The sequence below is a fragment of the Uranotaenia lowii genome, chromosome 1 (genome assembly GCF_029784155.1).
Source record: "Uranotaenia lowii strain MFRU-FL chromosome 1, ASM2978415v1, whole genome shotgun sequence".
Lineage (NCBI taxonomy): Eukaryota > Metazoa > Arthropoda > Insecta > Diptera > Culicidae > Uranotaenia > Uranotaenia lowii.
Window position 1 is genome coordinate 98,384,683 of NC_073691.1, and position 27,663 is coordinate 98,412,345.

At 36.8% G+C, this 27,663-nt stretch overlaps 1 protein-coding gene across 1 annotated transcript; it reads right to left on the minus strand.

Moving 5' to 3' along the window:
* Positions 1-529: 529 nt before the first annotated feature.
* On the minus strand, positions 530-26,949 carry LOC129737671 (uncharacterized). Its single transcript, XM_055728833.1, has 3 exons — positions 26,945-26,949; positions 25,000-25,039; positions 530-2,874 (listed from the first exon to the last, which is right to left on the minus strand). The coding sequence occupies exons 1-3, from the start codon at positions 26,947-26,949 to the stop codon at positions 1,654-1,656; spliced, it is 1,266 nt and encodes a 421-aa protein (XP_055584808.1). The 3' UTR covers positions 530-1,653.
* Positions 26,950-27,663: the final 714 nt, after the last annotated feature.

Consider the following 27,663-nt stretch of genomic DNA (forward strand, 5'->3'; position numbering starts at 1 on the left):
GATACGCATTCAAGCTACACCGTTCCGGAGAAAGTATCCAACGGACCGATGAACTCGTCCACATTCGAAAATCCGCAGGAGGAAAGTATTCTGGAAAAACAAACCGAAACAAATACAACACCTGATGTTTTGGATTTTCCATCAACGCAGCGAACCGAAACGTCATATTACGAGCCGCCTCCAACGATGTCGCAGCCAGCCGTCGAATTATCGCAGCCGCCGAGCGTGCCTCCCGGAATTACGTCATCACACAATCGACCAAGAAGAATGATTAAAATACCAAAAAAATTTGAAGATTATGAAATGGATTTGTAATTGTTTTGAGGAAAGGAAGGATGTTGCAATATGATTGTACTCATCGTTAAGTCAGGCAACACTTCGACACTAACACAGACAAACACAGCCAGAGAAGAAACATCGAGTCAAGAACATTCTGTATCACGCGCTCGTAGAGAAAACACACCTTTCAGTTACTGTTAATAAAAGTTATCCAATGTTAAATATGGACTTTTAATGAAACCGAAACACATACTTTCAGAAATATATTTATTATATTTTTGTCAAGAATCGCACCGCCAATACAGTTACATCACTAGAACCGGTATGAAATTTGCTTTCTTTTGTATATAGTTTTATTGTCTAAACCTTAGGTTAACATACTCAAAATCCAGTGCAAAAGTGAATTTTGGTGTAGGGTGTCTCAGAAAATCCAGATTCATAAAAAGTTCGAAAAGCAGCTACCTTTGAAAAGTCGTCATAAATTATGTATTTCGTATTTTGAAAATCTAAAGATGCCAAAAGGTGACAAATTACGTCAACCTTCCAATCTACTTTTTAAAATTTTTCTACTGCAACAGGAACAGCTTTGGCGGATGATTGAAAAGTACGGGTTTTACACAACTTTTTTACATTTTTTGTGGCCATGATCTTAAAAAAAATTGAAAAAAATGTTCGATATGCGGCACTAAGCGAAATTTTTTTCGAGCACTTAATAACTGATTTACAGCCTTTTTCCTGAAGCATGTTTTTTCATAAAATTTTTTTTGAACTTCAAATAACTTTGAAATAATTGATTGAGGCTGAAAACATATTTGAGTCACGTTATAAGCTTTTCAAAACTATAAATTTTGTAGAAATCGGTTGAGAAACAAGAGAGTTTTAGCGAAAACGGTGTTTGCCGTCATTTGACCGCTCGCGGTATGAATAGGTATATACAAAGTGTCGGTATGTTTAGTGTTAATTATTAAAATGAAGAGATCCCTACATTGTGTAGTCTGTGGCCCGCTTAAGCGGGCCATAGACTACACAAATGGCCTGTACAAATTCGATGATTACCCGACGATTGTTTGATTCTTGCTCGCCCACACACGATACAAACATATTTCACGCGAACACAAACGATTGCTGGCGTAAACAGCAACAGCAACAAAAAAAACCATCTGCACTCCGGCTGGGAGGATGGTTTGTACAAAATATTTCGATCCCGACCAATTTTACTCCAACCGTTTGGGTACTAATTCACGATGCAAATTGTGTTCACAGCGACAAAATTTCATCGAATTTCATCGCATTTGTACAAATGTTGTGTAGTCTGTGGCCCGCTTTACGCTTTGCTGTGGTGTTGCTACGGTTTCTATTCATTTTTACTTTTTTTTAACTATCGTCAACGGATTTCTTTGGAACGTTATAATTTTCCTCGTTGTTTTTGTCTACAGTGCGAAAATAATTGAGTTTATCATATTCATTATCTGATTTGTTCTTACAGCTACTTTGTAAAAAATTGCTCTCTGACTTTAAATTTAAAGCTAAATCTAATGTTTCTAAATTTTCTGTATGCTCAATACAATCAACGCCCAGTTTTTTCCACGCATCAGTGATGTTTTCAATGCATTCATAGTTTTGAAAATCTTCTGTTTGCTTTATATAATTCAAGTCTCTTGCATCAAATGCATGAATAAGTCCAGATGAATCATTTATACAGTTTTTTTCTATTGAATTTATTCTTTCGAAACCACGTGAAGTATCAAAGGAAAATATTTTTTCAGCTGACGTACTACTTAGAGAGTTTTCAAAGACATCAATTGGAGGTACTTTAATAGAGGAGAGATTCAATGTGTTGGTCTGTGAGCAATTGTAATCAACATTTTTTTCACTCATGTTTTTAAATTCCAAACACAGAGTTGAAGCATTGATTTGATATTGGGTTATGCTAGACATGTTTTTAACCGACGGGGATGCGCAATTCTCAGTGGTATGCTTTTTCATAATTTTCATTTTTATAGACAAGCATCTAAATATTTCTTGTGGATTTTGACATTGTAATTTGAAAATACCTTCCCCAGTGTCACATTTTCGTCCTGCTTCGAAAGTAAATTTATTTTCGCGATAACCATATTTTCTTATAAAACGATAGGGCCATTTAGCAACGGTAAAAGAATGATTTGTCAATGGTTTCAATAAAATTTCAGTTTCAGAAAGTATCAAGTTGAAACCCGTCTTTTCGAAATTACATTTTAATGATGCTTCAGTTGGCATAATGTTGACAATAAAACTGTTTTCACTACATGAGTACAATTCGTTGTCCTGTTCTATCAATGTATGCGACACATTTTGGGTAAGGTTTTGTTTTTCATTGAAAGCAGCAGTCTGAAGGGCCGTTTTCCAATTCTCGATGACGTTTTCTTGTGGAGAATATAGTTGAATTTGACCCGATTTTGTAACTATGTGTAGGACGTTTGATATTGGATGTATTATTGCAATTTTAACACAATTTTCAAGTGTTAAAATTTTCACTTCACGTTCATTTTCATTATCGCTTATCTCTAAACGCTGGATACCATACCGGCTCGATTTGAAGAGCTGCACAAATTTTGGCTGGAAGAAAGAAAGTAGAAAATTCAATCAAAATTATGTAATTTATTGATGGTTGAAATGGTTAAAACAATCTACCACAATCGATTATACCTAGAGTGTCCTACCCGGGATTTCCCAGGAGTTAGAAAAATTCGGGAATTCCCGAATCCCGGGAAACGCCTAAAAAATCCCGAGAATTCCCGAAGCCAGTAAAATGTGCTAAATTAATACAAATTAACACGATCTAAATTGGAAATATTAATCAGATTTAGCAATGAAAATGATAGTTCTTAAGCCTAGTCCACACTAGGCAACATGAACTGCGATTTTTGTTATGAGACGAACTTTGTTGTCTGTTGTTGTTGTTGGAAACCTGAGACGGTGTCAGCGTCTCCCGAAGAAAATGGGAGACGCTGAGACCGTCTCGAGACGAACCGTCTCCTAGTGTGGACTACACAGCAAATTTTTTTTTGCTGGAAACCAGCAAAATTTTGCTGGTTTTTGTCCCGCTGACTTTCCAGCAATATCGATTGCTGGAAAAATCAGCAAACATCAATGCTGGTTTCCAGCAATTCAAATTGCTGGAAATCAGCAATCCAGATTGCTGGAAACTAGCTATTTCAATCAAAGCATTCGGCTGTATTTGGTATCAAATTTATTTTTCAAATCAAATTTAAATATTGAAACTGGCTGTGCACATGATAAGTAATAAACAACATATTTTTCTTCCATTTTTTTATTATGAATTAAATGAATTAGCAGAGACATATGTTTTGTCAATATACCAATACCGCCTCCGGGGTGGCAGCTTTGTGCCAATGTGATAATCATCCGCCACCTGAAATAGAGATTCGATTAATACCTTTCATGAATCTGATAAATCCATTTTCCAATACAAACTCACCCTTGACTTGATGTCTGGTTGCTAGAATATAGAGGAAAATGAAAAAATAGTATTAACATAAACAAAATTCGTGAAAAAGAGTCTTACCTTGCTTCAGCGTACGAAAACAAACAGACTCCAATTTGACAACTCGATTGCTGATTTTCCAGCAAACTAGACCGATTGCTGGAAAGTCCAGCAATTTGAAAACCGATTGCTGATTTTCCAGCAAAAATGACAAGAACACAACCGAATGCTGAAAAATCCAGCAATAAGAAAATCGATTGCTGGTTTCCAGCAAAAATTTGGATTGCTGAACGTTTCCAGCAATTTTTTTTGCTGGAAACCGAGGCAAAAATTTACAGTGTAGGCTTTAACGATTTCGTTTTCTGGATATTTTTTCCAACAGTACGCAATGTCGATTCTAGAGTGCGCATCGATCGATTTGAAGAAATGCTATCCCAGTTAGGAAATGCCACCCAACTTTAAAAATAAAACACGCAATTTGTCAAATTTTACAGGTTCACCACCTGCCGTCGGTATTGCTAACCTGCAAAATCTGACAACAAAAAATTAGACAGAAAATGGTTGAAGCACTGACCATACTGACTGGACACTCGATTTCGTTTTCTGGATAATTTTTCCAACAGTACGCAATGTCGATTCTAGAGTGCGCATCGATCGATTTGAAGAAATGCTATCCCAGTTAGGAAATGCCACCCAACTTTAAAAATAAAACACGCAATTTGTCAAATTTTTCAGGTTCACCACCTGCCGTCGGTATTGCTAACCTGCAAAATCTGACAACAAAAATTAGACAGAAAATGGTTGAAGCACTGACCATACTGACTGGACACTCGATTTCGTTTTCTGGATAATTTTTCCAACAGTACGCAATGTCGATTCTAGAGTGCGCATCGATCGATTTGAAGAAATGCTATCCCAGTTAGGAAATGCCACCCAACTTTAAAAATAAAATACGCAATTTGTCAAATTTTTTCAGGTTCGCCACCTGCCGTCGGTATTACGAACCTGCAAAATCTGAAAAGAAAAAATTAGACAGAAAATGGTTGAATTTTTGTTCTAAGGGCAGAAACACAGTGCACGCGAGCGAGCGAGCGAGCGATTCGCGCGAAGAATCGCACCTCATTTGAACACGTTGAAAACTGTGAGACCGTTCACAGTGCAAGCGATGCGATTCGTACTATCGCGCGAAATACCATTCGGAAAATTATCCGTCGCAGCAGTCGCGTGAATACTTTGTTTTGGTTCACCCAAACTGCATATGAACCTGCACTGAGATTATTTCTCGGCAGTTTTATTTGAAAATATATCGCGTTATTTTTAAATAATAAAAAAAAACGATTTTCCTCGACTAACTGTTTAAATAGGTCAATTTCAATTATGACAAAGTTTTTCCAGCATATACCTGTCGTTTGTCCAGTATATGGACGAAATGGTGACCAGCAAATTCTGAAGAGAAATTCGTATTTTTTTGCGGCACGGTGAATTTGTGCTCTTTGTGCTGTTAAAAACACATTACTTCGGGGGAAAATTCAAACATTGTGAGTTTACTTTTTTCGCCAAGCTGCATAAGATGCATATTCCATATACCGGCGCGCGTTTTTTCTCTAATTATTCGAGATCTTTGGAGATTCCGGTGACAAATTGCGTGGTCATCAGGTCTCGCACGATCCAATTTTTTTTCATTTCATTTTTGATTGCTCGAATAATTAAGGAACGTGAAGTTTTGATGCCAAAATAAAAAAGATGGTTTATGAAAAATAATTTTCTTCTAAAAACAAATACTTCTTTTCTTTAAGAACAAATGAAATAACTTCTCCTAGAGAAATTGATTTATGGATATTGTTTTAAATATTTAAAACAAGAGTAGATTAGCTGAAAAATATATAAAGTACTAGCTGCAAAAATGGTTATTTATCATTTCCCTTCATCCTAAATTACTATAATCATGATTATACAGTTCAAAATATGTCGACTGGAAAAGAAACGCAGCTGCCAGATCAAAATCAGTTGCTTGGACTCACAATGAAAACTCTTAGAAAAAATTATAGCATCCTAACATCTGTAACCAAAGAAAACACTCAACTGCTGAGCACAGAACATTTATATCCAGAAAAAGGTAAATTTTACTTGTTCAATCTGTAACATGAGCAAGGATTAAATAATAAATATGACTCTAGAACAAATTTATCTTACATTAAAGTGCTTTTGAAATAAAATCTTTGGTGCTTATTCTGCGAGTCACGTGACGCGGATTTGTCGGGTCAACATGATTTGACGTCAGTGAAAGTCGCCGGCGCTGATAGCGATGAAAACTCCGGTTTGTGCATGGATTCGGCAATAAAAATAATTGAATGGTTTTATGACGCTGTTAAACATTTTAATTGAATGTCACATACGAATTATTTCATAATGATTTAAACAAAAATAACCTCTTAAAAATGATTCTTTCAATTCCCTATAAACTGATTTACATAAATATTATTTTCTTTCCTATCCATAAAGTTTTTTCTCAGTGTAAATCGCATCCCTTTCGTCGCGTGCACTGTGAACGATCCTGAAAAATGTTTGCGCGAAATTCTTTTCAGGTTCATTCAAAAATCGCTCGCTCGGGCATTCCGCGAGAGTCCGCGAGCGGGTACAGATGTGTTTTTCGCGGCAGCGGTAAAATTGTTTGCGCGAGTGTTTTTTCGAGCTTCGATCAAGGCTTGCTATCCTAGTGGTTATCGCGTGTGTTGTTTGGAAAAATCTGATGCTGTTTTAAGGGCAGTATTCAGTGTTACGCTGTAAATAGTGGTGCGGTTTATTTGCTTTCGGCATTTTCGGAGGCCATTTTCGATACCGGTAGTGCGGGTGCAAGGAAGACGGTTGGGAAGTAGTAGTGAAGTGAAGAGCGTGCTGAGTTGGGAGAGGGCGGCTGTTGTCGCTGTATGGGCCGGTTAACTATAAGCGGAATCGGCAGGAAGGAACATGGTGGCGTATGTTGGGATTGATTTGCGTGAGAAGTGAGAGCCGACAAAAAACAGTAGTGTGAGTGCGAATTTCATACGCATATCCGACCAGGGCGACAAGTTGGTGGTCTGACTGATTGGAGAGTGAAGTGGATTGCTCTCTGAGCTAGCAAGCGGCTCGCTGAGTGGGAGAGGGCAGCTGCTGTCATACAAATGTATGGGTGAATTCTTGGGTCGCTCCAGGAATGAGTGATAAAATCAGAGGTGTAAGGGAGGGTGAAAATTACCCCGATTAGTGGGTAGTAACATTGTGGGGGAGTTGGTGGTTTCGATTGCGTGGTATCTTTTTAAGGGACAGAATCGAGCTCTGAAGCTTCAAATTCAAATGTGTTTGTTACGCTTGGCACGGTGTGGTGTGAGCGAAAAAGTGAAATTGGAAAGCGTATTAGTTCACTTGTTCAGAAGGGAGAGGGCGGCAAATAAATTACAAGTAGGCCTTGCTGCTGTGCGAAAATAATTATGAAATCTCGGGTTGCATTGCGGAAGAGTAGGAATATAAGTGGTGGGAGAGGGATATTTCCGACAACGTATTTTATTATTACCATCACATTATTAATCGAATAATCCGAAATTCGGTATCGAATATTCAAAACGACGAATACGCCTGTAGAGAATAAGCCGATGGAATAATATAATTAAAATAGCTGTTAAAATCAAAACGAATATTTAGCCCGGTGTAGTACATGAATCGTAAAGTAGCGTTGTTTGAGCACAATCTTTATTTACTCAGAGTAAATAAGAAACCAACTTAACGAAAGTTGTCGGTTTCGGACTTCGGTCGGATCAGCAGAAGAGGAGCGGAAACGTAAAACGAAGAGATGATTGAGAGAAATGTTCGCCTGGCTCGAGAGATTTTCGAAAGGCAAGTCGGCCAACAAAGGCGGCACGAGCGCCTCGTCAGTTTTAAGACCGACGTTTTAGGAAGGAGTTGTCTGGCGTTTCCGAAAATCAAAAGGCAGGGCTCTACGGAAAATTTTAGGTTGTAGGATACGACAAATGGCGCAAATCTTAGCTCCTACTGCAGGTTAGTATTTACGTGTTTTCCCGCGAGGGAATATCAGCCCTGTGAGGCAAACTAGTAGCTCTGCGAGGCTATATGAGAAGCCCTGTGAGGCTAAAGAGGAAGTTGGCCCAGTTAGGCAAAAAAGTAGCTATGCGAGGCTTAATAAAAAAAAGTGGCCCTGTGAGGCTGAATGAAAGCTCTGCGAGGCCAATTCAAAAAAGAAGCCCTGTGAGGCTAATGAAAAAGTGGCCCCGTGAGGCTGAAATGAAAGCCCTGCGAGGCTGATGAAAAAAGTTGCCCTGCGAGGCTGAAGTGATAGCTCTGTGAGGCTTAAAAAAAAAGTTGCCCTGCGAGGCTGAAGTAATATTTCTGTGAGGCTAAAAAGAATATAATAGAAGCTTTGTGAGGCTGAAAAATAAGCCATGTAAGGCTAGTAAGAAAGCGTCCTCTGTGAGGGACTCCATTTTGTAGAAACTGGGAGAGATCGATGGTATGCTCTGTGAGTGAGGCTACAAAAATGAGTAAGTATGCTTCCCCGAATGGTATTAAATTTAGCTTTGTGAAGCAGCTTAGAAATAAGCTCGGCTGGACTGGAAACAATCGTTTTGAGTAAGCATCTCATACCTAGACCTGGGTATGAAGTTTTATGATGAGGTTTGAGTACAAATTTTAAGAAAAGTTTTCTTATTTGAAGTCCGAGGATTGAATGTTCAATCGGACTATCTGATTTGAACTCGTAATTTTCAAAAATAGTCTGAATCTTAAATTTGAAGTGTGTTCTGAGATCTTGTTTCGAATCGGATTTATTCATGCGAATGGAATCACACGGAATGACTTTTGCGTTCACAGCAATCATATGAAATTAGAGTTGGAAAAATAGAAGCTAAGATGCACTGAAAATGTTCTTGTTTTTTTTATATAGAATCAGAAGTTTGGACGTGAACTGCGAGTCAAAAGTTCGAATGTGAGATTTAAATCTTATTTTTCAAAGGTCGAAATGAAAAGTAAACCTAGAGCTCGAGTGTAGTTTCTGAATGATGGCTAAAAAATCTGAGATTTTAATGTGAAATTTAATCCAACCGATTAATAAATAAGATGGATTCTGTTTTAGAATCCAAGCCAGATTTCTGAGTTTCAAAGCAAAGACTTTAGCCTAAAACTGAAAAGAGAACACTAGTTGTAAACTCGGTAAAGAAGACTAAATTTCAACTATGCAAGCTGAATTTATAGCTTTATTGTCGAGTTTTTAGTCAAGATTATCCAAGTTTGTGATGGCTAAAAGACCATCTTAAAGCGCTTGAAATCGGAAATTCTTGTCTCAAAAATAAAACTGAACATTTATCTGATTTGAATTTAGTTAACGTCTGAGTTTGGATGTAGAGTTGATTTAGAATATTGATTTAATTTTGAAGTCTGGTTTTGAGATCTGAGTCTGATCATGAGATGCGAGATCGAATCTGAGGCTGAACTCAACTTCTGAATCTTGGAAAAGAATCAACAGAAATAATCTGATAACTTTATATAATGTTTGTGTTTCAAATGTTCAAATTTTGATTCCTTTCACAGCTTTAAATTTAAACAAGAATCTAAAGTTCACAAGTTTTTTTCAAGTCCCTACCTGAGATTGCATTAGAATCTCAGTTCAAGTCTGCAATTTAATGCCATTAGCGTAAGTCTTGGGTCTAGAACTGTTATGAGAGTACTGTTCAAAATCTATTCTGAAGTCACCCAGAAGTCTACATATGTGAGAAAATTATGTAGGATTGTTTAAAAAATCTGAGAGACATATCTTAATCGAGAACCAAAATTTGAAATTGAAATCGAATATACAGTCTAAAAAAGCAGTTTCGCGATCAAATTAGTTTTAGAAAAAGATTGTCAGAATTGAAAATCTTAATAAACAAATTGAGGTTGATGTTTGGTGGTTACCTTAATCTGAATCCTGCTCACAAAATAGAAAATCTTTAAACCGTGACCTAAAACTGGAAAGACATGCTTTGATCACCTTTATGATTATATTGTCTATAACTAGAAAGATATAAATTGGTTATTATTTTATGATGGACTTTTTGATTATTCGGGTATTCCTGATGTTGATTTTTTTGTGAATCCATTGTTTAAAATTTATTTCGTTCCAAAAGTTTGAAATTAAAACTGAATTTAAAATCCCATGACACATATTAAAAGATCGAATCAGAAACTAAAATCATATTTTATGTCCTTATGTACTTATGTATTATTTTTAAAGTATTTCAAGTTAATTTTAGCCTGGCAGTGTTTTTGCTTTTGAATGGCGATAGGAAAAAACACCTCTAGGGATACGATTCAGAATCTAAATGCTGACAAGTTATTTCGGTAACACCTGAAAACGATGTTATCTCGAACGCAATCTTGGATCTGCATTTCAACCCCGTTGTAAGTTTACGTCTGATGTTTTATGTCACTAGCGTAAGTGCTTATTGAAAAACTTGTGATTAAAATATGAAATTGCGTGTAACACCTGTACCCGAAATTTAATTTTTGTAAACTGAATTCGAAAACATGGCGTAGTTGAACATATAATCCTCAGTGTTGGCTTTCAAACTCTTCTTAAGAGTAGGGGAGAAGGGAAATGTAGAGAATAAGCCGATGGAATAATATAATTAAAATAGCTGTTAAAATCAAAACGAATATTTAGCCCGGTGTAGTACATGAATCGTAAAGTAGCGTTGTTTGAGCACAATCTTTATTTACTCAGAGTAAATAAGAAACCAACTTAACGAAAGTTGTCGGTTTCGGACTTCGGTCGGATCAGCAGAAGAGGAGCGGAAACGTAAAACGAAGAGATGATTGAGAGAAATGTTCGCCTGGCTCGAGAGATTTTCGAAAGGCAAGTCGGCCAACAAAGGCGGCACGAGCGCCTCGTGAGTTTTAAGACCGACGTTTTAGGAAGGAGTTGTCTGGCGTTTCCGAAAATCAAAAGGCAGGGCTCTACGGAAAATTTTAGGTTGTAGGATACGACAACGCCAACATCATTGTTTACAGAAAATCGCCATCTTCTTCTTAATTTTTCCTCCTTTTGGCCAGCTACTTAGGAAAAGTGCCAAGGATAGTAAAAAAACACTTGTTCAAAGTTACACAGCTCGATAAGTTTTCAGCAAAATATTATTTTGTTTTATTCTTGCCTAATTAGTTATCGAAAACCAAAACACTCAGGTTACTTTGTACAATTAAAATATAGGTCACCGAACGTTGCTTTCACCCAGCTGATAATACCATTTTCTTACATTTGGCGCATTCGTTTTTTTCTAAATTCAATACCGAATCGTTCTTTTCAGGTCATTAACCAGGTAATTGGAAAATTTTTACTAAATTATAAATTTTATAAATTTCACTTTATAATGGGGATTGGGGGATCCATCCGGGCATCTGATTGAAGCGATTCTTTGAGGAGAGCATTGGGCTACCTCATTTTATGGAATCGTGGATTGAAGACGGGCTCGTCTTCACACCCAGTGGAGCGCTCTTCTTTGTAACGGCTCGACTCAGAGATTATATGATTTCAATATGTTCTTTCGATGGAGAAAACTTTATCCTATCCCTAACTAGAAGTTCAAGTGCCTCTGCTTGCACTTCTTATCCTTTGGAACAGTCCATTCAAAGGCATGTCGTTTCATTTGGTCTCTGAATCTTGGACAAGTTATAGAGAAAAAGTTGCTCGCTGCTACTGGCTGCGCCTTGCTAGCTGGGTGGCAGATATACATACATACATACATACATTCAAAAATCGCTCGCTCGCTCTCTCGCGTGTACTGTGTTTCTGCCCTAAGTGTCATGTCAGTGTGGTCAGTAGTTGAAGTTTTGTTCTAAGGCCGATGACATAGTGAGTGCGATGCGATGCGAACCGGCGAATGCGAATCAATGCGGTGAACCACATTTGATGAAAATGTATGTGAATCGCTTAAACCTGACATACTCAACGCGGCGAAGCAGATGTCAATTTGTTCCGCCGCTCGAGTTCGCGTAGGCTGCGTCCGTAAATTTTCCGCCAATTCGCATCGTATCGCACTCACTATGTCATCGGCCTAAGGCCGATGACATAGTGAATACGATGCGATGCGATGCGGTGAATGCGATTCAATGCGGTGAACCACATTTGATGAAAATGTATGTGAATCGCTTAAACCTGACATACTCAACGCGGCGAAGCAGATGTCAATTTGTTCCGCCGCTCGAGTTCGCGTAGGCTGCGTCCGTAAATTTTCCGCTGATTCGCATCGCATCGCACTCACTATGTCATCGGCCTAAGGCCGATGGCATAGTGAGAGCGATGCGATGCGAATTGGCGAACGCGGTCAATGCGAACTCGAGCGGCGGAACAAATTGACATCTGCTTCGCCGCGTTGAGTATGGCCGATGACATAGGCCGATGACATAGTGAATACGATGCGATGCGATGCGGTGAATGCGATTCAATGCGGTGAACCACATTTGATGAAAATGTATGTGAATCGCTTAAACCTGACATACTCAACGCGGCGAAGCAGATGTCAATTTGTTCCGCCGCTCGAGTTCGCATAGGCTGCGTCCGTAAATTTTCCGCCAATTCGCATCGCATCGCATCGTATTCACTATGTCATCGGCCTATGTCATCGGTGAGTGCGATGCGATGCGAATTGGCGGAAAATTTACGGACGCAGCCTACGCGAACTCGTGCGGCGGAACAAATTGACATCCCGAATAGAAAAACATTGTGAAAAAACCATGAATTTCATTTTCACATTACCATGGATTTCATGGTTGACACTATGAATAGCATGATACAAGAAACGTTGAATGCACTGTCAAGTTCATTGTTTTCGACTGTGATATTTACGGTTTAGACCAAAATTACCATGAAAAAAGGGGGTCGTTAAGCAACTTAACCATGAAAAAATCAACCTTTTTCCATACATTTTAAAAACACAAAACTATGAAATGGATGGTTATTATAGCTTCCAAATTTGCTCAAGGAAACTGTGAAATTCAATGTTTTTCAACGAATTTACATGGTTTGAAGGAAGATTAAATTTAATGTTATTTCGTGATCTTATAATAAAATTGTCGTTTTAGTTTTCTTTATTTATTTTTGAATAAAACATATTTTAATTTTCACAATAAAACCACATAAGAGCAAACGCACCAATAAGTGAGTATACGCGGCCCGGTTTTGCTCATTTCAGCGGACCGGTTTTGGGATACACACTCTTTCGCGCACCGGGCGGTAGCATAATTATTTTTAAATTTAGCATTGCACTGAGAAAACTTTTGAAGAAAATCTTAATCTTAAATTAATACGGACCGAGTAAATTTTCGGAGTCGTCCACCAAACGGCACTGGTCTCGATTATTATTACTCCGAGAAAAATCCTTGAAGCTTCACTCAAGGTTGTGAAAGTCAGTAAAATGTTCACTACACGGAATGCACAATCAAAATTTTCAGAAAGCAATCGTCGGACTTGAAGCACGCTCTTTTTTTTAAACTCAAAATTAAGTATGACCGAGGTTCAAAACATAGTTCGATTCTATGAACTTAAAGTTAAGTACCCTTTTTTCCTCCTTGCGATGGATCAAAACGGAGTTCGAACTGCGAACTCAAAATTGATCCCTTTTTTTCCTTCGGCGAAGGATCAAAGCTGAGTTCGACCTTATGAACTAAAAATTGAACTCTCTTTGTTGGACTGAAAACACTTAGCGAGTTCAGTCCGAACCGGAACAGCAACCAACGAACACGTCGCAAAATTATGTCGTTCCGGAACAATTACCGGAAGACTATGAAGGAACTTCATAATGGAATGCATGTTCACCGTGTCAGCGTAAAATTCTGTCCGTCATTGTCATCATATGGTGAGCGGCTTGGAATGTCCGGAAACTTCCGGATGTTGTTTACTTCCCGTGGGAAGTAACATCCGGAAGTTTTCTTTGACCGGGAATGTCAAAACTTTCCACCGCTCTGTAATTGCAATGCAATGTACCGGAACAGCAACATCCGGGTACAACAAATTTTAATCATCCTTTAATTCCCCGAAAATCAGCTACCCTCGAAAAAAAGGATAAATCCGAGTTCGGCTGCCGAACTTAGTATTGAGTATGCCTATCAGAACTTAGTTTTGCTATTGCCCAGTCAAACTCAAAGTTGAGGGAAGCCACCGAAGTGCTGTTTTGAGCCAAAACTACTTAATTTTGAGTTTAAAAAAAAGAGCGTGAGGGCTTTTCGGAAATATTTCATGGAATTAGTTTTTGCGCAATAAAAAAAAGTTTCCGCTTTCCGTTCGTTTGTTTAATTCTGCTTAAAACGGTAGAATTTTTTCAGTGCATGTTTGATCTCGCTCCTTTCTAGTGAGCAAATTTGGTGATTTTGTCGGTCCCGACGGCAACGGCCCTATTTTGCTCACCTTCATACTAACCCCCGGTGCGGTATGGAAGTGATTAAACTCGTGAGCATTTTCACTTTGCTCGCGATTGCTGCGGATGCCCTAATAATAGCACAACACTGTACACACAAAAAAAAGCATAGTAAAACTACTAAATCCGTGGTTTAAATGCACGCTAACTTGTGGCTACCCCTTAAAGGCGTAAAAATGACCCGTTATTGAGAACCTCCGCGATCTGTCAAATAACGGGTCATTTTATCGGATCAATATTACCCCTTATTTCGAAAGGCTCGATTCCCTTCAAAAGGGGTAGTTTTAGATGTTGTTACATTCAAAGCGTTATTTTATTTGTCCGGTGAATAAAATATGCAGAGATTGTGGTAAGTATTTTATTGAAAATTAAAGTAAAATCTTTCAGAAATAACCTTCTACCATATTATTTCTTCAGCACATCAAGGACAAGGTGAAAAAACAAATAAATTCTACTTGAAACCACGAATGGCGGTGGAATTTGATGGTAATTACTTAAGTATTTTTTGTTTTCAATGTGAAATCTTAATCTTTGGTACTATTCCAGGTTTCTTCTGATAATACTAGCCCCTAATAGGATGCTGAAAAAAATATCGACGCGAGGTAAAGAATGGAATCTTTCTTCATTTTTGATTGAAAAAAAAAACGGTTGATTCCAAGATTGTTCCAAGAAATGTTTTTAAAACGAAAAATTACTGGCCATTTTAATAAACAAAGTGAATTAACATTTGGTTTTCATTCATTTCCCAGCAAACGAATTTTCCATAATCGAATACAAATATTCCTGCCATACGAAAGCGTTTAAAATAAGGGGTTATTTTCATACATGCGTTTCAAATAAGGGGTAATTTTCATCCGCTACAAGCGTTATCAAGCTGAGTACCCCTTAAAGGGTAAAGCGGCTTTATCCTTAAAAAGGAGTTCTCCCAGTCTCATCGAATAACGGGTCAAAAGTATTCGTTAAGGGGTAACCAAAAGTTAGCGTGTGAACAACAGGCAACCATATTTTTGAGTCAAATATGTTTTGTTGTTTATAATACCTTACGCATAGCTATTTTACCATGTGCTCAATTTGGCTGCGCATAGTAAATTAGACTGCGTTTTGGTAAAATTGTCAATGAAATGATGCATTGTTTTACTTCGGGCCTAGTAAAATTGATATGTTTCATGATGACACTAGTGTGTGCTATGATAAAGATTAGGAGGAGCGAGGAGCTTGATTTGAATAGTAAAATTACTATGTATGTTTGAATGTTTATTTCCATGCATGCATTATTACATAGTTAAAAACATAAAAATTCACACTTCCGACACACGTCGGTCAATGTTAGTGTGTTCTCCCGATGCTCTGGAATTATTTTTAAAGTTATGAAACTTGAAAGCAGCTCAAAGTTTGTTTGTTTACTGACGGGTTTGATGATTAATGATCCTTAATTATTATAAACAACAAGAAAGTTTATCATACACGCAGAAAAATAGAAATTTGTTTCAAAGGAAAGTGCCGCAAAAACAAAGGATTTTTTCCTTTGATTTTGGGACAAACAAAAATTCCTTTGATTCAAATGCATTTTCTTTTGTTTCAAAGAAATGCTTTCCTTTGAATCAAAACTTTTTCTTTGTTCCAAATAACATAATGCTTTTGATTCAAAAGCCTTTTCGTTTAATTTTATGAAATTTTCGTTTATTCCAACGTTATTTGGGTTTCAATTTTAAAGCATTTGTTCTTTAATTCTATGTTTTGTTTCTAAAAATTCTAGTACTACATATATATTAATTTTCGTCCAATTGGAAATAAAAAGAAATAATTTATTGTTTAAAAACATTTATTTATTTGTAAGTTCATGTTCACACAGTCGTTTTTTCCAGAGTTTTGAACCGGAACTATTAGCAGATGTGGGGCGCAAGGAATTAATGTGACTTGCTTTTAAGAGAGTTCAAACAAGAGTGAAAATTTTATTGATTGGTTACGCCTAGTTACATTTCTAAGATTGCTAAGATTGCTGATAATTAGATCAGTGCTTACTATTCTAATACTCCTCCTTAAGCTGATCTATTCATTTTGATATTTTCAGGATACCCATCTTGATTCGATTCCGCTCCAATTTGATCCGCTGCAGGGGTTTTGTCAATCCGTCAGCAACTTGTTGATCAGTGCTCACGAACGACAACGCCACAGTTTTGCGATCCAGCACGTCTCGGATGAAATGGTGCCGGATATCGATGTGCTTCGTCCGAGGTGTGTATCCAGCATTTTTTGCGATGCAAATGGTGCTCTGGTTGTCGCATCTCAGCTCGATTGCTTCCGGTTGAACGAACTGAGACAGAAGTCCGGACCACCAACAGGCTTCTTGTACGGCAGCTGAAAGTGCCATATATTCGGCTTCGCAGGTCGAAAGTGCCACCGTAGTTTGACGCTTGCAGCACCAGGACACGGCTCCGCCTTGTAATAGGAAAATGTATCCGCTTGTGGATTTCCTATCGTCGAGATCTGCCGCCCAATCTGCGTCGGAGTAACCGATGAGTTTCGATTCGCCTTGCCTCGTATACCGCAGCTTGTATTCCGCAGTTCCCTTCAGGTACCTCAGCAGACGTTTAACGGCCTCCCAGTGTTGGAGAGAGGGATTGGTGTTGAATCTGCTCAGCTTGTTGACGGCAAACAGGATGTCCGGTCGGGTACACTGTGCGAGGTACATCAGGCTTCCAACGGCTTCCTGATAAGGGATTTTCTTCAGCTGCTCCGCTTCTTCGGGTTTCGGTGTTGGTTCCTTGGTCAGCTTCTCTCCGCTGTTCATCGGGGTCGTTGCAGGCTTCGCATCGTTCATATTGAAACGTTTGAGTACAGTTCCAATATATGCTTCCTGGTCCAGCATCACGGAGTCTTTGGTTCGTGTAACTCTGATACCAAGACAACTTTTTGCTGGCCCGAGATCCTTCATGTGGAAAACGCTGCTAAGTTTCTTTTTGAGCTCATTTTTAGATTGATTGTCGTTGCTAAAAATGATGAGGTCATCCACATAGATAGCAACAAAGAGAATTTTGCCATCTTTTATCCGGTGATAGAGACATCGATCGTACCCTGAAGCCTTCAGATCCATCTTCTTCAAAGCTGCGTCTAGCTTGATGTTCCAAATCCGGCTGGATTGTTTCAGGCCATAGAGCGCTTTGTTCAAGCGACACACCTTCGTTCGGCTTGAGTCTTGGAAGCAGGGGGGCTGCTCCATATAAATCTCCTCCTCCATCTCGCCTTGCAGGAAAGCGGTGATGGCGTCCATTTGGTCAACGTCGAGGTTGTGTTTGGCAGCCAGGGCAAAGAGGTACCGGAGCGAACTATGACGGACAACAGGAGAATATGTTTCGTCATAATCCACCCCTTTTCGCTGCGAGTAGCCCTTTATAACCAACCTCGCCTTGTAACGGTCGATGTTAACTTGAAGCCATTTCGATTTAGTTTTACTTCTTGAAAAACTTGCTGAAAAACTCTTCAGAATAGGCCCATAACCTATTAGCAGATGTGGGGCGCAAGGAATTAATGTGACTTGCTTTTAAGAGAGTTCAAACAAGAGTGAAAATTTTATTGATTGGTTACGCCTAGTTACATTTCTAAGATTGCTAAGATTGCTGATAATTAGATCAGTGCTTACTATTCTAATAGGAACATCTGTAAATAAAGAGGAGAACAAAATGTACACAAATATGTAACAATAAAATAAATTAAAATTATTTATTGCATGAATGGAAAGTACTAACTGAACGATGTTTGTTGGCGGACAGTTCCTTTCGAACAATTCATGAAGGGTTTAGACGCCAGATGGATCCTTGGACCGGATCGGAAGCGATTAGTTGGATGAATGGTTGCCCTGAAAAAGTTTGTTAGGTTGACGGTTTATTTGAAATTAAATTGATTTTGATAGACCTACCTAGGAGTCCACTATCATTTGGCCTCTAGTTGTCAAGACTTTCCTACGCCGGATCTTGTGATTTCGGTGCTGTCTGACTGTTGCGCGGCATGAGATGAAATGGTCTGACTGGTTGTCGGAAAAACTTCTCGCCCGACCCGTTCACTAAACAGAACCCAGATAACCAGAAGTCGTATTTCCTTTTACAGATTACATCGTATAGAATGTTATTTATACTCATTTTCGTATATCTGCACCTACAATGTGCGGTTCATGCATATTCTTTATCGTATTTAAAAGCATTGCATGATTTTATTACGACAAGAATAGAGACTCGTATTTATGTACATATGAACTCGACCTTTGTGTACGACAATTCGCAAAAAGTCCGTGAAACGACCGATATACGGTGATTAGCCGTGACTGAGAGATTTTGTCGTGCTATGCATAAAATAATTCGAAATAAAAAACGTATATAACTGCATTGATTCGTAATAATGTGCATGCAATCGTATACCTTTGCAAATTAATTCGCATGTCTGATTTTCGTAAAACGTATTTGCTGGCAATCGTAAAAGATTACAAAAAAGTTCAATAAAATCGTTTATGATAATGGGACATCGATGATTGAAATCGAATTAAAGGTGGCTTCAAAATGTTGGTCTATTTTTAGATCATCGATGACGTGTTCTACGATTTAAAAGATTTAAGTTATAGAAATGTACGATTTGCTTTTGGTTTAATGCCTTTGAAGCAAATCCCCTTGAATTTATATATCCCAGATAGCTTCGAGGAACCATCATGAGCTGCAGATCGTATGGTCAGGGGATCAAGTCCAGGTACTAACAATAAAACCAGCAATCAGGCAAATAATAAACTTGTACGATATAAACTTGAATTTGACAGCAAAAAATGCATTTCTTTGAAATAATCTCATTTTTATTATTTTTATGGATGAATAAACTGATTGGTTTAAAGTATAAAAAAAAATAATCTTATTTTTATTCAACTGACGGAAAATGAGAGCCCTGCACTCAAGTCGCAAAAGACGACCAAATAAGTCGTCAAACTCCATATTGTTACGAAAAATGTCGTATATTACAACCTCAATCATCTATATGATAATGTAAATTGTCATAGTATATTCCAAAAAGAATCAGGGTAGTCGTAAATGATGCGCATGACAAGTCGTGCAAATCGTAATTTAATACAATCGAAATCAAGAATATGTTTGCTAATGTACCTATATGGCCTCCAAAATGATACGTATATACTGGTTTTGCTACATTATATACGATATGTTTACAGGTATATTTGCATGTATATTTGCGTTGCAAATTCGAAATACCCACCAAATGGTTGTCTGGGAAGCTAATAAAGATGTGTCGACTGTTTGACGAAAAAATACTTTGATTCAAAAGAAAATTCATCTAAATCAATGAATTTTTACATTGATTCAGAGTCGAAAAAAAATTTCTTGAATTTAATTTAAATCTTTTGATTCAAAAATTTGGAACATTGGTTTAATGAAATAAAAATTCGGTTCAATTTAAAATTTACTTGAATTAAGGAAAATGGATTTTGTTTCAATGTACATGAGGTTTTTGAATCAAAGATGTATTTTTTTTATCTCAATGGCACTACTTTTCGCTGCGTGTAGTTAAATTATCATACGCAATTATGTTTTTGAGTCAAATATGTTTTGTTCTCAAAATTACCATGTGCGTAGTATTTTGTTGATATGAATTGGTGCCACAATGTCTAAGTTACTATGCGGACGCTAGTTGTAATAGGAATTAAGATGAAATAATCATGACCGTAGTATTTTCGACAACAAAAATTGAGAGTTATCGAAAATTACCTGGTACATAGTAATTTCAATAATGTTTCATGCGCAGTTTTCGCAAAATCGATGTTATACTTTTCGTGGTTTAAAATACTATAGCGCTGATATGGTAAATTTATCATGACAGCGTCTTTGGGATAACCACTCAATTTTTTTCCGTGTACACTACCAAAAGCTGTATGCTATACCATCTTTCCGTCGACCACCAGCTGGAATGCTTTGGAGCTCGCATTTCTTATTCCCACACGGAAAAATTGAGTTATTCATTAAATGTATAGCGATAACACCTTCAAAATAACTAATTGATTGTTGTTCAAAATTTGTATACCCCCAATTCAGTTTTGAGTAATTTTGGGTCACCAATATACAGATGCAAACTAAAACTCTATTATTCAGCTCTGTATAAAAACATTGCTGTTGTTGGAAAGCTTTTGGACAGAGATGTCAAAGCATACAAATTTTTCAAATTCGCGGGATCAAAGCAAATTGCAAAATCTTTGTGATCAACTATCTCAGGTCAAATTCAATCTTGATTTAAGTTATAAAATTAAATCGCCCGTAATGGTTCCTTTTAGCGACAATTTGTGCATCGAAAATTTATCTGAAGAATAGGGTAAGTTGAGGTTAAATTTGCATTGCGACTTTCCCGTCGAGTTGTTGCCGCAAAGAGTTGGAGAATTATTTATAATTAACATCAATTATTTTATTTTTAATTATTTTATAATATTTTACAGCGGTGGAAAATATTGGAAAAGCGATGCAGAACGATGAGGTGCAGCATGATGAAGTCGTTTTTTTGTACTGCAACCCAATGGTCACGGATGCTTATCGGAAAAAGTACCGGAATCATCCCATTAAAAGAATACGAGCCAAAAAAGAAGATAAATGTAAGCCAAATTTAAAGGAATGTAATTTAAGGTCAATATCCTCCGGAAAATCTTGAACCGGAAGATATGTATCGGCTGATGATGTCCTCCAGTTTTGATTCCTCCTTATATAGCATTAGAAGCTTTTACTGATAGGAAATCACCATATGGATGGACAATAAATTTTAAGGTAGGTTATTGTGTTAAAGTAATAAATATATCACAATCTATATTATTATTTTTTTTTATTTAAAAGTAAGTTTATTAAAGGCCTTTTACTTTTACAAAGTTTCAATGTGCCGAGTGTATTCGTTTCACTAGGTTAGTAGGGAAGGGGCCGTAATAGTCGCGGCGACTCAACAGTTAAAAAAAATCTATATTATATAGTGAGTATTATATATTAGTATTATATAGTGAGTAGAGTTTTTTTCATCTTAGTAATGAATTGATTTGTATTTGGAATTCGGTCCTGATTCTTAACTCATGCTTATTTTTTAACATACAGAATGTGTTCTTTCATTACGGAAACACGCGGAAAATCTTTTTGTTATTTTAATCATTACAACTTTAAAAGTTGATAATTTTAACCACAGAGAACAGAGTTCGAGCTGGAGCTCAACACGTGTGTTTGAATACCAACCTAAGTTTCAAACCCAATTCATAAGTGGACTAACATCCATAAGATGTCGCTACCGGTACACCTATTTTTATTTTCATTTTTTCGACACGCTTAGAAATTAATACTCATAGCTTATCTCAAATGAGGCCAGTGCAATGTATGACAGTAACACAAATTTTGGTGTAATAAATTTTAAAACATCATGATTTAAAAAAAAAATGCAAATCATATTTCAATCACACTTGAACGCTGTCATATGTACCAATCAAACAATTTTGGCGCTGAATTGAAAGTTGAATTCCAAGTATTAAAGTATGTGTTGGGATTTTACTATCAGTTAACAGTTTACTAGAACAGAAAATGTGAACATAATATAATTGTTATAATTGTAAATTATGGCTCTATATTCTGGTTGATGTTACCTGGGATCGATAACTGAGGACTTGTAACTCAGGGTTAGTAATCAGTAGAAATGAATAAATAATAACTAAGGTACACATGAGTTACAAGATAACATCAACCGGAATACCGACCCATAATTAACAATTATAACATTTAACATAACATTCTCTGTTCTAGAAAACTATTTACTGACAGACATACTTTAAAACTTGGAATTCAACTTTCAATTCAGCGTCATTATTGATTGAACAATATGGGGCATATGCTGGGACATATCAGCAGCAACACGAGAAAAGGGTCTATGTTCATTTATGACGTTTCGAGAAAAACGCGTTTGAAAATTTTGCAATCTTTTTTAAATCGCTAATTAAAATTCACGAGGAATCTCCCAAGTCTTTATGGTCAAAACGGTGCGAAGGATCATTTTAAATATGTTTTTATCGATACGACGGTGTTATCATGAAAAAAAAGCCCGAAATTGTTTATAGACCCTAGCTGGAGTATGAAATTCGTCTAAATGTTTTATACACCCTTCGCTTTGTACTGTATGTCTCATATGTGTGAGTGAGATGGAGATAAAATTTCCCCTATTTTTTGACAAAGGCTTATGGTTCTCGCTATAGGAGTGAGTGAATAGCTTCCGCATTCTTCCCCTTTTAATGTTTTGCATCTAGACCGTTTGCTTTGTTGTGGAGTAAAGGGTGTATAAAACAATCTGTGTGAGGATAATGTCATTTTATGGCTCTAAATTTTTTAGATCCTTTACTCAAACTGCATTATAAATCTTACGAAAACTGAAAAACTAAAAACGGTTTTTGTGTTAAGTAGAGCTTATATTGGGCTATTAGAATCCACTGAAAACCGGTTTTGTTTACTTTGTCTTTTATACCCTTTTCACATGTTGCTGCTGATATGACAGCGATTAAAATGTGATTGAAATATGATTTGCATTTTTTTTAATCAAAATGTTCTTAAAATTTATTACACAAAAAGTTGTGTTACTCTCATATATAGCAATGGCCTCATTTGAGATAAGCTATGAATATTAATTTCTAAGCGTGTCGAAAAAATGGAAAAATAATTGTACTGGTAGCGACATCTTATGGATGTTAGTCCACTTACGAATTTGGTTTGAAACTTAGGTTGGTATTCTCACACACGTTTTCAACACATTTTTGTTCGGGGCTCGATGTCTGTTCTCTGTGTTTTAACTTCACATTACAGATGCACACGAAACAACGATTGATGGTGTAACCGATTTTGGATTCCTGAAAACTACATTGGATGTTATCACGCATATCGTATGTAGCAGTAGTAGTCATCCACATTTCAAGTCTCTTATTGCGAAACTGATTGGCCATTGGCATCCCTGCGTGAAAATATACAGAATGGACTAACTGACTGAAAGCACAGAGAACAGACATCGAGCCCCGAACAAAAATGTGTTGAAAACGTGTGTGAGAATACCAACCTAAGTTTCAAACCAAATTCGTAAGTGGACTAACATCCATAAGATGTCGCTACCAGTACAATTATTTTTCCATTTTTTCGACACGCTTAGAAATTAATATTCATAGCTTATCTCAAATGAGGCCATTGCTATATATGAGAGTAACACAACTTTTTGTGTAATAAATTTTAAGAACATTTTGATTAAAAAAAATGCAAATCATATTTCAATCACATTTTAATCGCTGTCATATCAGCAGCAACATGTGAAAAGGGTATAAAAGACAAAGTAAACAAAACCGGTTTTCAGTGGATTCTAATAGCCCAATATAAGCTCTACTTAACACAAAAACCGTTTTTAGTTTTTCAGTTTTCGTAAGATTTATAATGCAGTTTGAGTAAAGGATCTAAAAAATTTAGAGCCATAAAATGACATTATCCTCACACAGATTGTTTTATACACCCTTTACTCCACAACAAAGCAAACGGTCTAGATGCAAAACATTAAAAGGGGAAGAATGCGGAAGCTATTCACTCACTCCTATAGCGAGAACCATAAGCCTTTGTCAAAAAATAGGGGAAATTTTATCTCCATCTCACTCACACATATGAGACATACAGTACAAAGCGAAGGGTGTATAAAACATTTAGACGAATTTCATACTCCAGCTAGGGTCTATAAACAATTTCGGGCTTTTTTTTCATGATAACACCGTCGTATCGATAAAAACATATTTAAAATGATCCTTCGCACCGTTTTGACCATAAAGACTTGGGAGATTCCTCGTGAATTTTAATTAGCGATTTAAAAAAGATTGCAAAATTTTCAAACGCGTTTTTCTCGAAACGTCATAAATGAACATAGACCCTTTTCTCGTGTTGCTGCTGATATGTCCCAGCATATGCCCCATATTGTTCAATCAATAATGACGCTGAATTGAAAGTTGAATTCCAAGTTTTAAAGTATGTCTGTCAGTAAATAGTTTTCTAGAACAGAGAATGTTATGTTAAATGTTATAATTGTTAATTATGGGTCGGTATTCCGGTTGATGTTATCTTGTAACTCATGTGTACCTTAGTTATTATTTATTCATTTCTACTGATTACTAACCCTGAGTTACAAGTCCTCAGTTATCGATCCCAGGTAACATCAACCAGAATATAGAGCCATAATTTACAATTATAACAATTATATTATGTTCACATTTTCTGTTCTAGTAAACTGTTAACTGATAGTAAAATCCCAACACATACTTTAATACTTGGAATTCAACTTTCAATTCAGCGCCAAAATTGTTTGATTGGTACATATGACAGCGTTCAAGTGTGATTGAAATATGATTTGCATTTTTTTTTTAAATCATGATGTTTTAAAATTTATTACACCAAAATTTGTGTTACTGTCATACATTGCACTGGCCTCATTTGAGATAAGCTATGAGTATTAATTTCTAAGCGTGTCGAAAAAATGAAAATAAAAATAGGTGTACCGGTAGCGACATCTTATGGATGTTAGTCCACTTATGAATTGGGTTTGAAACTTAGGTTGGTATTCAAACACACGTGTTGAGCTCCAGCTCGAACTCTGTTCTCTGTGCTGAAAGCTCAAAATGAATAAAAGCTTTTTGCTCACGCTCTGCATAAAGCGCCCGAACATAAAACTAAGTGGAGACACTTTTCTGGAAACTGAATGGATTTTTATACAGAATAGAGTAACTTTGGTTACCGTGCACTTCTTCAAAGCCTTGTGTGAAGGAATTATGTCGCTGAAATTTAGAAAAAAAAATTAAAAATGTTTTTTTTCTTCCGAGCTTCGATACAACTTACCGTTTTGATCATATTAACACTAGATTGTTGAATATTTTTGCCGAAAACCCATCGAAAAATGTTGATGCCGAATATGCCGACCGAAAATTGTTTGAGCAAAACAAAGTTGCCGCGGCTGTCAAAACCGTACACGAAAAATTGGAAATGCGTAAATTTTTGTACTAAAAGCTATAGGATGTACTTTTTACTATGAAATACATGGTCACCTTCGAATTCATTGGAAAATGAATGTAATACCATGGTTCCTGCTAATCGGGATATGCTTCGCCGCGTTGAGTATGTCAGGTTTAAGCGATTCACATACATTTTCATCAAATGTGGTTCACCGCATTGAATCGCATTCGCTGGTTCGCATCGCATCGCACTCACTATGTCCAAAAATTATCCATTACAAGATTCGGAACTCTAGGGAAAATCGACGGACAAAATCAAAAAGCGCCACCATCAAATGCTGCGGCAGAAATGCAACTATTTAGTAAAACACGCTAAGGAAAAAAAACCAATTTATATTACACGGTCGGAAATAACTAGCAGTTTGAGGGTTCATTTGCACGACAAACATACTGAGGTGGTCTACGTGGTCTTGGCTCTCAAGAATTAGCACGTTTTTTCGCTATCAGAGTCTTCAATCGCTAATCAAAGCTTTTTTTCCTTAGGGGCTGTTCAGATACCACTTGGACAGATAAATGAGATTTTAGACCCCCTCCTCCCAGCCGTGGACAAGCGTGGAAATTTGGCAAATCCCAACCCCCGTCCACGGATGTGCACGTGGACAGATTTGATTTTTTTGTTCAAATCTAATTTGAGTGTTAGAAAACATTACTTTTTGCTTTTTTGTTATTGAAATGGCTGATTTGAAAAAAAAAACGAATAAGCACTTCCTAATATTAAATCATTTTAAAAGTTTTTAATTTCTAAATTATCATATTTATCACATGCTTTCAAGTGGCTGCTAGTTGTTCACATTTAAACCGGAAAGCTTAGCAAATTTAAGATTTTGATTTAAACATCTTAATAAAACTAGATAAAATTTATCAGCATTTGAATGAATTAAAAAATTAAATTAAAATCTTGGGAAAAAATCTGTATAATATATCTTGGCCCTTAATCGCAATATCCTTAGCGCTGTTCCTTGGAATTTGGAATCAATGATCAGGCTCAACGAGATATGCAATACAAATTAGTTACCTGTTTTAATTGAAGATTTTTTTATTGAGGAATCTGAATGCGCAAAAACGAGTGAGGTTCTCAATTAAATTGAGTCAGTGGCATAGTTTTTTTTTCAAAAATTGGTGAAAGTATGTCAGAGTGCATTTTGCAAAAGTATTCCAAAATTGATTAAAAGCATATTACAGTGCATTTTAAGCCCCCCGGAACGAGGGGTACAAGTGAAAAAATCAATTATCGAGAAATGTTGACCTTTTCTGTCAGTAGATGGTGTTAAGGTTTGTTAAAGGATTGTCCGTTGGCATTTATATGCAAAATTTTAAGAGCTAGATATCTTTGAATATATTATTTTTGCTATGTCATCGGCCTATGTCAGGTTTAAGCGATTCACATACATTTTCATCAAATGTGGTTCGTCGCATTGAATCACGTTCGCCTGTTCGCATCGCATCGCACTCACTATGTCATCGGCCTAAGGCAGGGGTCGGGAAACTTTTTGAATCATTACCCCAAAACATTTTTATTTAAGTTGATATAACCCCATGACAAAGAGCGAAAAAAAAAGTATCCGTAAACACTGAGCGAGCTCTCAAAGCGTGTTATTTGAATGACTCAGGGAGAAATATTCACTTCTGCATATGCATATTCACTGTTACCCCCAAGAATATCACTTTTACCCCATTTGGGGTAATATACCCCGGTTCCCCGACCGCTGGCCTAAGGGCAGAAACACAGTGCACGTGAGCGAGCGAGCGAGCGATTTTTGAATGAACCTGAAATGAATTTCGCGCGAACATTTTTCAGGATCGTTCACAGTGCACGCGACGAGTGCGATGCGATTTACATTAGGTGGTATGAAAAACCCCTAGCAATTGCTTTTGCTAAACTAAATCGAGCATTCGAGCAGTCGCAGAAAGCAATTGCTTCGGTTGATATGAATAAAGTTTTTTCTGACAGCTGTTTTCTCAGTCAGGAGCTTTTACTTTTAGAACAAGCTAGTTCGGTATGAATAAATCCCAAATCTGAAGCAATCGCTCGAGAAATCTCCTAGCAATTACTTTATTTTCTAAGCATGCTCGGTAGCAGACTTTTCCGATAAACAAATTCTTCAACAACGTCATGAATTTATAAAATTAGCAATATTACACTTCAATACAATTTAAAAAGGCATTTTCAACATAGATAAAGAACAGTCGAAGTGATAACCCAACTTTTTCATATTTCTGTCTTTGTATGAAATGATTCGTCTAAGATAAAACAAAACAAATCAATTAGTAAATATTTCAAACTAAAAAAATCCGGCTACAGTGGAAGAAGTCCCAATCGGCTTGAAGTTGGAAGAAAGTTGTAATAATTAAAAACATAATTCAGATCTCCCAAGTTTATATAATTTTTT

Excerpts from the sequence above, each read along its gene's own strand:
- LOC129737671 (XM_055728833.1), bottom strand. Across the intron at positions 2,875-24,999 it reads AGGCTTTGAAGAAGTGCACG|CCAAAATTTGTGCAGCTCTT; the intron begins GTAACCAAAGTT and ends TCTTTCTTCCAG.